General features: G+C 41.9%; 1 protein-coding gene across 1 annotated transcript in view; it reads right to left on the bottom strand.

Moving 5' to 3' along the window:
* The window catches only part of emilin1a (elastin microfibril interfacer 1a), a 33,087-nt gene that overhangs the window by 9,929 nt on the left and 9,324 nt on the right, over window positions 1–13,834 (bottom strand). Inside the window, exons 2-5 of the mRNA XM_058086067.2 lie at window positions 10,061–10,177; window positions 2,876–3,072; window positions 1,161–1,260; window positions 976–1,084 (exon numbers count right to left, since the gene is read on the bottom strand). Of these exons, the coding sequence (XP_057942050.2) occupies window positions 976–1,084; window positions 1,161–1,260; window positions 2,876–3,072; window positions 10,061–10,177 (523 nt within the window). The remainder of the gene's footprint in view (window positions 1–975; window positions 1,085–1,160; window positions 1,261–2,875; window positions 3,073–10,060; window positions 10,178–13,834) is intronic.

The raw sequence follows: 13,834 nt of genomic DNA, 5'->3' as shown, positions 1-13,834 counted from the left end.
TAGTTTTCCGATGCATCGATTAATCTAACGATTCATTTTTAAATCTGATTTTATTTGATTTCGATTAAATTATCTTTTATCTCCCCATAATTTGACCTATATAGCAATTAATGCTAATTTATCGGCATGAATAAAACACAAATTTCTTCTTTTTTGTAATCGACTAATCTACAAAATAGTTTTCCGATGCATCGATTAATCTAACGATTCATTTTTAAATGCCATTTTATTTGATTTCGATTCGATTATCGATTATCTCCCTATAATTTGACCTATATAGCAATTAATGCTAATTTATCGGCATGAATAAAACACAAATTTCTTCTTTTTTGTAATCAATTAATCTTCAAACTAGTTTTCCGATGCATCGATTAATCTAACGATTCATTTTTAAATCCCATTTTATTTGATTTCGATTCGATTATCGAGCAATTAATGCTAATTTATCGGCATGAATAAAACACAAATTTCTTCTTTTTTGTAATCGATTAATCTACAAAATAGTTTTCCGATGCATCGATTAATCTGATCAATCTCAATTTTATTTGATTTTGATTTGATTATCTATTATCTCCCCATAATTTGACCTATAAATAGCAATTAATGCTAATTTATCGCTACGAATAAAACACAAATTTCTTCTTTCCAATATATTTTTCATCAACAATTTACAAAATGAATTGTATTGAACAATACAACAATAAAGTTCACAATTGAATCCTATAATAACAAAAAAGTTGAAAATGTACAGTGTCCACACATGCAGCTCCCGGGTGCTGGTGCGTCGCGGTAGTGCTTTTATGGTACTCACATACTTTTGACATCCTATTGTGAAATATTTTCTTCAACCCTAACTCGACGCTACTTGATGCTACGGCCGGCCGGCGCCATTTTTTTTTATTCTGAGTGACGAGTGACGACCCTAGTCGTGCACTCATGCACGAGGCCCTGGGGGGGCCATATAAACGTTGTTACCTCCGTCCTATTATACAGATGGTCCAGCTTGTTCTGAATGCTGCTAATGGTTTCCTTCATGTGTGGCTGGGCTGAATCAGCTGGCACGATAGCTCCATTAAGTCCTGAACTATACAGGAGAGAGTAGAACATTTACTCTTTAAAAGGGTCACACAGTGAATAACATAAGGAGGGTGTAGACATACAGACGCTGGTTGAGATTGTGAATGGAGGTCTGCATGTTGTGGAGGTCTTTGGTAAGGCCGGTGATCGTTTCCTCCAGCTTTCTGATCTTTTCGCTGTCACCTGTGGATGAAGGGGAAAAAAAAACGTATTGGAATGACTGACAAGGGTTTGGGGGTGAAATTGAAGTAGTACAAAGTACTACGAAGTTTGAGTAGATTAAACACATTATGATGGGACTGTCTCTGAATGTTGTACCTCTACACAAGATAAGAAATAATTATAATTATTATTTATTATTTAATAATAATTATTTATTATTTAATAATTATTTATGTAATAATTTTTGCAAATATTTTCAAATTTTTAAATATTACAATAAATAATTTAAATAAGTTAAATATTTTTATTGTTTTAATTATTTTACTGTCAAATAAGAAAAAATAATAAAAATATTTATTTATAAGTAATAACCTAACGACGTTTGGGCTTGCTTTATCCCCTTGCTTTAATTTTAATCTTGAATCTTCATAATAATAATAATAACAATAATAATAATTATTATTATTATTTTATGTGTATTATTATTGTTCTTATTAACTTATTATTATTGTTGTTATTAATAATAATAAGTTAAGTTTATAAATATTATTATTATTATTATTAATAATAATAATAATATGTTACATGATAATAATAATAAGTCAAGTGCTAATAATAATAGTAATAATAATAATAATAATAGTAGTAATAATAATAGTAGTAATAATACTAATACTAATACTAATACTAATACTAATAATAATAATAATAATAATAATAATAATAATAATAATAATAATAATAATAATAATAATAATAATAATAATAATAATAATAATAATACATTAAGTGCTCTGAAAATGCAGCATTTTGTCTATGTACTGTTTATAAGACAAAGGTGGGCCACGGACATTTTTTAGATTTTCAAGTGGGCCCCGAGTTGGTAAAGTTTGGGAACCCCTGAAATAAATGATGAACACACCGCAAGGCATGCTGGGTAACCCACAGTACTACTTTCCCAACATGTTACCCAACAAATCCTTTCCAATGCGCAAAACCAATTACTTATTGCTCTTCTCAACGGGCAGCAGGTCCCGTCTAAAATCTTGATCGACATGAATCCAGCCCACTGTGACGAATGCAATCCTGTGGGAAAACACTGAAATACACCACATTGGCACCAACCCCCGGCTTTGTTGTTACAATAGTTCCCACTGGGAAAAGCTCCCAGTCTTCTATGTATAAAGTAAGACATTTCAAAAATAGATTATAGCTATTCATTTTTCCAGGTTTGTATTACGGAATGACGGCGTGTTTATGTTTCAGTCGGTCCAGAAAAATAAATGTTAATTGTTGCTTTTGATTCTGGCTGTGCAGAAATGCTGTGTGGGCTCTGTGTTACAGTTAGTAAGCCACAGATAATGGAAAATATGACATCAAACCCATGCAAAAAACTAAGACTCATGAAACCACAACATTATAGTACTTGGGGATAATACTATAGTTGGATCCCTGTATATTCTCGTTTTTGACTTTGTTCAATGGTTATTGAATGCACCATTGCTGTGTGCTGAGATGGTAAGTTTAGGCCCTAAATCTGCATTGTGTCGCCTACAAACAACGACAATTAAAGAGACAATTAGTTGAATCTATTTGAGTGTTACAAAAAAAAAAAATTAATAATAATAATAATTACCATTTCCACCCTGTCCGCCGCCTGGTGTGTGGCCTGTTTGCGTGACATGAGGTCGCCCTCCGTTGACCTGATTATCGGGCGTTACCCTCGGCCCTTCGTGACAGTCCTCCCCCGAGTATCCATGGCAACACTTCCACTCCATCTCCGTCACCATCTTGTACGCCACCTTGTATCTTGGCCTCCGGTACGTCCGGTACCTGGGCAGACAGGATGTCACTTGGCTTGTACAACTGAAGTCAATCCGTTTAAAAATACAACATAACTGAATAAAACATAACATTTCTGCTTCTACCATATCTTTACTTATTGTGTGGAAATATGGGCTAATAACTATAAAAGCTATCTTCACTCGCTAAATGTACTGCAAAAAAGGCCAGTAAGGATAATTCATAATGCCGCCTACAGAGAACATATTAACTTCTTATTTCTAAAATCACAAATACTTCAACTTGCTGATTATAGTTCATCTTCAAACAGCTAAAATAATGCATAAGGCTAAAAATAACCAATTAGCTAAAAATATTATCCAGTACTTCTCTACAAGAGAGGAGAAATATGATCTCAGGGAAGAAGTACATTTGAAACACTTCTATGCTAGGACTACGTTATGCTAGCCATAGCATTTCAAGTATGTGGAATCAAACTATGGAATGGATTGAGTAAGGGAATCAAACAATGCACAACGATGAGCCAATTCAAGAAACAATACAAGCAGTTGATGTTGACAGGTTAGTCTTAGTCTTGATTGATAGTTGATGAAAGTTATAAAAATTATATTAGGAAAGCAGGAAGTGAACAAATGTAACAGTTGATGTTTGCTAAATACAAGGATGAAGAGTCTTGAACCAGTCATGATGTGCTATATATATCACTATATTGACACTTACTATGGTACCCATTATGGCATTGGATGCTCACATCACCGAGTACTTTGGTACGGGACAAAAAAATAAAAAAATAAAATAAAACTAAAATAAATAAAAATTCATTAAAAAATTTTCATTAAAAAAATATATTAGGAAAGCAGGAAGTGAACAAATGTTACAGTTAGTGATTGTAAAAGTACCAGATGTTGGGGTAGGATTTAATAAGCTTTGCTTCTTCCTAGTCTTTTCGGACATGTGGAACTGTGAACTGATTATGTGATGCATTCAATTGTAATCCGATGCATGTTCAAATGAAATAAAAGGGGGCGCATTCTCTGCAAATGTGCAAAGGAGACGCATCGCTGCCGTGACCTGAGCATTGATCATCAAGCACACGCCCTTTTCAAGGCAGAGGGCCAGACTTCAGTCCCAGCTCTGGACAGATTCACATAAGGATCACAAGGATTCACCAAAATAATCCAGACTGAGATCCGCCCATAATGGACACGTCGGTGGATGACATCACTGTGAACACTAAAAGGAAAGATCTGTCTGACTTCCTGGTCTAATATTGGAAGTGTTTGGGCTGAGACGTCTAACACTTACTAAACCTGAATGACCTTCATGTTCCATTCAGGGACAATTCTGTTATTAAGCGCCTTTATCCAATGGCAAGACGATAACAACAAGGAACAGTAACAAGGGTCGGCTGCATGGTGGTCGAGTGGTTAGCGCACAGGCCTCACAGCTAGGAGACCCGAGTTCAATTCCACCCTCGGTCATCTCTGTGTGGAGTTTGCATGTTCTCCCCGTGCATGCGTGGGTTTTCTCCGGTTTCCTCCCACATTCCAAAAACATGCTAGGTTAATTAGCGACTCCAAATTGTCCATAGGTACGAAATGTGAGTGTGAATGGTTGTTTGACTATATGTGCCCTGTGATTGGCTGGCCACCAGTCCAGGGTGTACCCTGCCTCTTTCGCCCGAAAACAGCTGGGATAGGCTCCAGCACCCCCCCCCCCGCGACTCTCGTGAGGATAAGCAGTAGAAAATTATTTAATTAATTATTTTTCCAGGGCTACACGGTGGAAAGTGTTTAGCATGCAGGCCTTACAGCTAGGAGACCCAAGCTCAATTCCAAATTAAATTAAATTAAATTAAAAAAAACAAAAAATAAATATTTAAATTATATTATGAAAGCAGGAAGTGAACAAATGTAACAGTTACTGATTGTAAAAGTACCAGATGGAGGGGTAGGATTTAATAAGCTTTGCTTCTTCCTACTCCTTTTGGAGTTTGCATGTTCTCCCCGTGCATGCGTGGGTTTTCTCCGGGTACTCCGGTTTCCTCCCACATTCCAAAAACATGCTAGGTTAATTAGCGACTCGTATGTACCCCGCCTGGGATAGGCTCCAGCACCCCTGAAAATGAATAAATGAAAGAGTAACCCAGACAGTTGTCATTGGCTTTAATGACTCTTGTTTTGCCCCATAAAAGTTCAAAACCATTCTTGTTTGGGGCCTTAGACCATGTCTTCGGATAAAACCAGTCCTTGAACTGATGAACCTGAGAGGGAGACGACTGGAACAGTCCAGTTCCAATCGATTCAATGCCATGAGAATATTCCCAGGCATACCAGAGACATAAAGAGAATGGGTGCTAATAAAGGACTACAACAGAACCTACAACAGTTTGTTGACGTGCTTTTCCTCCATTTGTGCATACATTTGTGAAGAATGAGACGTTTATCGTGAAAGAAGAAAGAACCTTGGTCTTATGCCAAAGCTTTGAAGGTAAGTGGCGGTTCTTTTCCTGTTGCCCCTTTGTTGTGAAACCAACGTAGAACCACTCAGGGACTCAGGAACTACAGCAGGTTGTCCAGAAACTGGAGTTTTAACCAACGTAGAACCACTCAGGGACTCAGGAACTACAACAGGTTGTCCAGAAACTGGAGTTTTAACCAACGTACAACCACCAAGGGACTCCAGAACTACAACAGCTTGTCCAGAAACTGGAGTTTTAACCAACGTAGAACCACTCAGGGACTCAGGAACTACAGCAGGTTGTCCAGAAACTGGGGTTTTAACCAACGTACAACCACTCAGGGACTCAGGAACTACAGCAGGTTGTCCGGAAACTGGAGTTTTAACCAACGTACAACCACTCAGGGACTCAGGAACAACAGCAGGTTGTCCGGAAACTGGGGTTTTAACCAACGTACAACCACTCAAGTACTCAGGAACTACAGCAGGTTGTCCAGAAACTGGAGTTTTAACCAACGTAGAACCACTCAGGGACTCAAGAACTACAGCAGGTTGTCCGGAAACTGGAGTTTTAACCAACGTAGAACCACTCAGGGACTCAAGAACTACAGCAGGTTGTCCGGAAACTGGAGTTTTAACCAACGTAGAACCACTCAGGGACTCAAGAACTACAGCAGGTTGTCCAGAAACTGGAGTTTTAACCAACGTAGAACCACTCAGGGACTCAGGAACTACAGCAGGTTGTCCAGAAACTGGGGTTTTAACCAACGTACAACCACTCAGGGACTCAGGAACTACAGCAGGTTGTCCGGAAACTGGAGTTTTAACCAACGTACAACCACTCAGGGACTCAGGAACAACAGCAGGTTGTCCGGAAACTGGGGTTTTAACCAACGTACAACCACTCAAGTACTCAGGAACTACAGCAGGTTGTCCAGAAACTGGAGTTTTAACCAACGTAGAACCACTCAGGGACTCAGGAACAACAGCAGGTTGTCCGGAAACTGGAGTTTTAACCAACGTAGAACCACTCAGGTACTCAGGAACTACAGCAGGTTGTCCAGAAACTGGAGTTTTAACCAAAGTAGAACCACTCAGGGACTCAGGAACTACAGCAGGTTGTCCAGAAACTGGACTTTTAACCAACGTAGAACCACTCAGGACTCAGGAACTACAGCAGGTTGTCCAGAAACTGGAGTTTTAACCAACGTAGAACCACTCAGGGACTCAGGAACTACAGCAGGTTGTCCAGAAACTGGAGTTACAACCACTCAGGGACTCAGGAACTACAACAGGTTGTCCAGAAACTGGGGTTTTAACCAACATACAACCACTAAGGGACTCAGGAACTACAACAGGTTGTCCAGAAACTAGAAGGTCAATGGTTCATAGTCACTTTTGTTATGTCCTTAGCCAAAACTAGCCCCAGCTTTAATGGTTTAGCAGGTAGCCTCCCTTAAGCCTCTTTACAGGTGTCATTGTAAGTTTCGTATGCCTTTTTTACATTACGGAAAAAATCTTTCAGCTCCCTGCTCTGAGAGCGTGAGAAAAGGACTACCACGCACTCTCAGAGGAAATATAAAAACAGCGTTCATGGAGGAGTTATAAAAGTAAGAAGGACAATCATAAAAAAGAAAAGGGCAAGAAAGGAAGATTGTTTTCCAGACCAACTCCTGTCTGTCCATTCACAAGGGTTGCAGGGGTGCTGGAGCCTATCCCAGCTGTCTTTGGGCGAGAAGCAGGGTACACCCTGGACCGGTGGCCAGCCAATCACAAGACACATATAGACAAACAACCATTCACACTCACATTCATACCTATGGACAATTTGGAGTCGCTAATTAACCTAGCATGTTTTTGGAATGTGGGAGGAAACCGGAGTACTCGGAGAAAACCCGCGCATGCACAAGGAGAACATACAAGAGATGGCCGAGGGTGGAATTGAACCCTGGTCTCCTAGCTGTGAGGCCTGTGCGCTAACCAACCGACCACCATGCAGCCTGCCCTTGTTTACTGTTTCTTGTTGTTATCGTTTGCCATTGGATAAAGGCACTTAATATAATAATAATAATAATAATTCTCCCTGAATGGGTGCTTTCTGCGTGCTAACCACTTGACCACCATGCAGCCCGATAAGGGAATCTTAAAGAACCAAATCATAGAATGAGAACCAGATTGTTTATTCCTGACAACAATACCTAATACAGACGTCCCGGCTTATTTGCAGTCCCTGTATGCCTACAAGTAAACGGGTCTTATTACAGCGCAGCTGCTAAAAGCACCCTTCTTTTCCCTGCCCGGCTTTTTATACATTCAAGATTGTGTAAGAGGTTGGAGTCCTGGACCAATCAGCTTTCGCCACTGCCCTTGCTTGAACCGCTTCTTTCATGTTTCTGGTTTTGTTTATTCGCGGGGGCATGAAGGCATCTTTTCCTTTGTTTGCAGGGGCATGAAGGCATCTGGAACATTCTGCTTTTCCTTTTTGTCACGTTAGTCCTTTTTTGTGTGGGGATAAGTATAAGTATCTTTTATCTGTATTTGTGAGACTTATGTGTTTGTTTTAGCTTTTAGCTTTAGCTAGCAAAATCGAGCAAATAACTTCAACTTCTACCATTAATGACGGCTTGGTGAATGTTTTCTCTTGCGTCCGGACTTGGGAGAAAATCAGGAATCAATCCCATCTACAGTATAGTCAGTTTGTTCCCAGATTCAAGACACTGGATAGTCCCTGCCCGACACGGTAATGCACATGTGGGTTTGGATACGGCACTTCATCACTGAAATCAAACCCCTGTGGTATGAACATGCACATAGTGACAATCTGGCAACACACCAGCGTAGCCACAAGCCAGAACCTCCCTGACCAGATGAGGAAGATGGATAGAACATAAAACAGAAAGAGTGAAATCAGGATCCCCAAACAGGAAGAGGGGAGCTGGAGCCAACAGACAGGAAATACAACCCGGTGCAATAAAAGCCAGAAAGTTAATGAGATTTTTGGGAGGATGTGAGCAATACGGTGTAATACAGTGGAACCAAGAAGGTTAAATGCCACTAAAGCCGTCACCAGCTGTCCTGTGGGTTCCAAACTGGGGGGGGCGCTCCCCCTAGAAGGGGTCCGGTATTTGACGGGGAGGGGCGGGGCTCCTCTGATTACATTTCATTATTAACCCTTTGAAGAAAATATTCAGTTTTGATATTATTATTTCGGGCCGCATGGTGGACGAGTGGTTTGCACACAGGCCTCGCAGCTAGGTGACCCTAGTTCAATTCCACCCTCGGCCATCTCTGAGTGGAGTTTGCATGTTCTCCATGTGCATGTGTGGGCTTTCTCCGAGCACTCCGGTTTCCTCCCACATTCCAAAAACATGCTAGCTGGGATAGGCTCCAGCACCGCAAACCACACCCTACCACCCCCCCACACGCGACTCTCGTGAGGACAAGCAGTAGGAAATGAATGAATGAATGAATGAACATTACTATTTCACGGCTGCGTGGTGGGGGAGTGGTTAGCTCACAGGCCTCGCAGCAAGGTGTCCCGAGTTCAATTCCACCCTCGGCCATCTCTGTGTGGAGTTTGCATGTTCTCCCCGTGCATGCGTGGGTTTTCTCCGGGCACTCCGGTTTCCTCCCACATTCCAAAAACATACTAGCTGGGATAGGCTCCAGCACCGCAAACCCCCCCTACCCCCTCCCCCACCCCCCGCGACCCTCATGCCCCAGCCCCCCGTGACCCTAAGCGGTAGGAAATGAATGAATGAATATTATTATTTTATTATTTCAGGGCTGCACGGCGGTCGAGTGGTTAGCACGCAGGCCCGCCTCTTGCCCCAAAGACAGCTGTGATAGGCTCCAGCACTCTCACGACCCTTGTGAGGATAAGCGGTAGGAAATGAATGAATGAATATTACTATTTCAGGGCTGCACGGTGGTCGAGTGGTTAGCACTCAGGCCTCACAGCTAGGTGACCCGAGTTCAATTCCACTCGGGCCATCTCTGTGTGGAGTTTGCATATATGTGCCCTGTGATTGGCTGGCGACCAGTCCAGGGTGTACCCTGCCTGTCGCCCGAAGACAGCTGGGATAGGCTCCAGCACCCCCCGCCACCCTCGTGAGGATAAGCGGTAGAAAATGAATGAATGAATGAATATTACTATTTCAAAAAGTTGTAGCATGAAACTGGTTAGCGACTCTGGTTACACTCTGTGTGTATGCCAGCGGCCCCGCCTCCACCCACCGTGACAAAGACAAAGACATACATGACTGACATGCCTGTGTGGAGGTGGGAGACGAGGAAAAACTTGCATGAACATAGCTGGTGCCTATCCCAGCTGGTCGGACTCCACCCAGTACTGGTCACCAGCCAATTCCAGGGCACCATAAACACACAAAAAATATTCCCCGGAAGTGGACTGAATCCACAGCAGTCTGCAGCTGAAGCACCAGTGACACCCTGGAACAAATTATTTCTGTTTCCATGATTTCCTGTAGGGAATTTTTTTTTTCCCACTGTACCGTGTCGGTGTGTGAGTGTGTATGAGTGAGTAATAGTAACTCACGCCACTCGAGGACACTGGCCCCAGGTACAACGTTGATAGTCTGGTTTGATGTACGTCTCCACGCCGTCCTCCATCACGCAGCTAACGGTGCGCGTCACCACGTAAGCGCACCAGTTTCTGCCAAAACACAAACAAAACAAAAAAGAAGGAAATGACAAATGTCACAAATATGCTGGAGCCTATCCCAGCCGTCTTCGGGCGAGAGGCGGGCCACATGCACGGGGAGAACATGCAAACTCCACACAGAAATGGTCGAGGGTGGAATTGAACTCGAGTCTCCTCGCTGTGAGGCGTGCACGCTAACCACCCAACCACCGTGCAGCCCTCAGGATGGCTTATTTTTTGTTATTAGGTCAACTATGTTGGAGAATAGGAATGTAAAGGTGACTGTAGGGGTGCTATTTCATGACTAGAGGACTCTAATTAGACATTAAAACAGGTTTTCTACGGTCTAAACATTCATTCATTCATTTTCTACCGCTTATCGAGAGTCGCTGGTATGCTGGAGCCTATCCCAGCTGTCTTCGGGTGAGAGGCGGACCAAATGAAAGGCATGCACGGGGAGAACATGCAAACTCCACACAGAAATGGTCGAGGGTGGAATTGAACTCGAGTCTCCTAGCTGTGAGGCGTGCGCGCTAACCACCCACCCACCGTGCAGCCCTCAGGATGGCTTATTTTTTGTTATTAGGTCAACTATGTTGGAGAACATGCAAACTCCACACAGAAATGGTCGAGGGTGGAATTGAACTCGAGTCTCCTAGCTGTGAGGCGTGCGCGCTAACCACCCAACCACCGTGCAGCCCTCAGGATGGCTTATTTTTTGTTATTAGGTCAACTATGTTGGGGAATAAGAATGTAAAGGTGACTGTAGGGGTGCTATTTCATGACTAGAGGACTCTAATTAGACATTAAAACAGGTTTTCTACGGTCTAAACATTCATTCATTCATTTTCTACCGCTTATCGAGAGTCGCTGGTATGCTGGAGCCTATCCCAGCTGTCTTCGGGCGAGAGGCGGGCCACATGAAAGGCATGCACGGGGAGAACATGCAAACTCCACACAGAAATGGCCGAGGGTGGAATTGAACTCGAGTCTCCTAGCTGTGAGGCGTGCGCGCTAACCACCCAACCACCGTGCAGCCCTCAGGATGGCTTATTTTTTGTTATTAGGTCAACTATGTTGGAGAACATGCAAACTCCACACAGAAATGGTCGAGGGTGGAATTGAACTCGAGTCTCCTAGCTGTGAGGCGTGCGCGCTAACCACCCAACCACCGTGCAGCCCTCAGGATGGCTTATTTTTTGTTATTAGGTCAACTATGTTGGGGAATAGGAATGTAAAGGTGACTGTAGGGGTGCTATTTCATGACTAGAGGACTCTAATTAGACATTAAAACAGGTTTTCTACGGTCTAAACATTCATTCATTCATTTTCTACCGCTTATCGAGAGTCGCTGGTATGCTGGAGCCTATCCCAGCTGTCTTCGGGCAAGAGGCGGGCCACATGAAAGGCATGCACGGGGAGAACATGCAAACTCCACACAGAAATGGTCGAGGGTGGAATTGAACCCGAGTCTCCTAGCTGTGAGGCGTGCGCGCTAACCACCCAACCACCGTGCAGCCCTCAGGATGGCTTATTTTTTGTTATTAGGTCAACTATGTTGGAGAACATGCAAACTCCACACAGAGATGGTCGAGGGTGGAATTGAACCCGAGTCTCCTAGCTGTGAGGCGTGCACGCTAACCACCCAACCACCGTGCAGCCCTCAGGATGGCTTATTTTTTGTTATTAGGTCAACTATGTTGGGGAATAGGAATGTAAAGGTGACTGTAGGGGTGCTATTTCATGACTAGAGGACTCTAATTAGACATTAAAACAGGTTTTCTACGGTCTAAACATTCATTCATTCATTCATTCATTTTCTACCGCTTATTCTCACGAGGGTCGCGGGGGGTGCTGGAGCCTATCCCAGCTGTCTTCGGGCGAGAGACGGGGTACACCCTGGACTGGTGGCCAGCCAATCACAGGGCACATATAGACAAACAACCATTCACACTCACATTCATACCTATGGACAATTTGGAGCGGCTAATTAACCTAGCATGTTTTTGGAATGTGGGAGGAAACCGGAGTACCCGGAGAAAACCCACGCATGCACGGGGAGAACATGCAAACTCCACACAGAAATGGTCGAGGGTGGAATTGAACCCTGGTCTCCTAGCTGTGATACGTGCACGCTAACCCCCCATCACCGTGCAGCCCTCAGGATGGCTTATTTTTTGTTATTAGGTCAACTATGTTGGAGAATATGAATGTAAAGGTGACTGTAGGGGTGCTATTTCATGACTAGAGGACTCTAATGACATTAAAACAGGTTTTCTACAGTCTTCATTCATTCTATAATATTTTTTTTTTACTATAAATACAGACTTCCTGACAGGCTAGTCTTTGTTTTTTTCCCAGCAAAACAAGAATGATTTGAGATCAAATCTCAAGCCATGCTTATTATTTTGTACAATCAAGAGGTCCGCTGGTGAAAATGTCAGATCAGATCAGGATAACTTCACCAATTCCACAATGGATACCATTGTGGGCCTTCTCCAACACACACACACACACACACACACACACACGCACACACATGTGTAATGGTCAACTTCACACAGGCAAGAATATTTCAGAGAGACTATTGGAGACATTATTTGATGCCAAATTCATGCAATCTTGGTTCTTGGTTGCCTCCTTTAAAACGTTCCCCCTGCAACCTGTGTTAAAGTAGGAACCTTTCTGGCACTTTTGGAGTCACGGTGGCTTATTTTGCAGCCGTAATAAAACAAAAATATACAAAATCTGCAGTGTACTTGAATGCCTCTTCAGGGCAGAGTGCATGGTACATATTAATGGTAATGGTAATGGTTTTTATTTCATTTGAACATGCATCAGATTACAATTGAACGCATCACATAATCAGTTCACAGTTCCACATGTCCAAAAGGAGTAGGAAGAAGCAAAGCTTATTAAATCCTACCCCTCCATCTGGTACTTTTACAATCAGTAACTGTTACATTTGTTCACTTCCTGCTTTCATAATAAAATTTTTTAATTAAAATTTTTTTTTTATGAATTTTAATTTTTTTTAGCTTTATTTTATTTTTTATTTTTTGTCACGTACCGAAGTACTCGGTGATATGAGCATCCAATGCCATAATGGGTACCATAGTAAGTGTCAATATAGTGATATATATAGCATATATCATGACTGGTTCAAAACTCTTCATCCTTGTATTTAGCAAACATCAACTGCTTGTATTGTTTTTTTAGCTAATTAGTTATTTTTTAGCCTTATGCATTATTTTAGCTGTTTGAAGATGAACTATAATCAGCAAGTTGAAGTATTTGTGATTTTAGAAATAATGAGTTAGTATGTTCTCTGTAGGCGGCATTATGAATTATCCTTACTGGCCTTTTTAGCGAGTGAAGATTGCTTTTTTATAGTTATTAGCTCATATTTCCACAGAATAAGTAAGATATGGTAGAAACAGAGAGCAATAAAGAGTATGGAGTTCTGATTGAGAACAAATTTTGCTTTGTTCATTATTGCGTTCAATCAACAAATAAATCACATTTGAATTATTCATTTTTGATTATGGTGTATTATTTGAAAAAATAATGTCAATCATTCATTCTATTTCTTCGGTCTCATTCTTTCCAGTCCATGTGTTCGCACCCTTGTGACCAACCATGCAAGTACAGTATCTCTGAAAAGTGAGT

The sequence above is a fragment of the Doryrhamphus excisus genome, linkage group LG11, assembly GCF_037039965.1.
Source record: "Doryrhamphus excisus strain RoL-2023G ecotype Guam linkage group LG11, RoL_Dexc_Guam_v1.1, whole genome shotgun sequence".
In the NCBI taxonomy this organism is placed as follows: domain Eukaryota; kingdom Metazoa; phylum Chordata; class Actinopteri; order Syngnathiformes; family Syngnathidae; genus Doryrhamphus; species Doryrhamphus excisus.
Note: the sequence above shows the minus strand (reverse complement) of the source record. Positions and strands in the feature narration are given on the sequence as shown.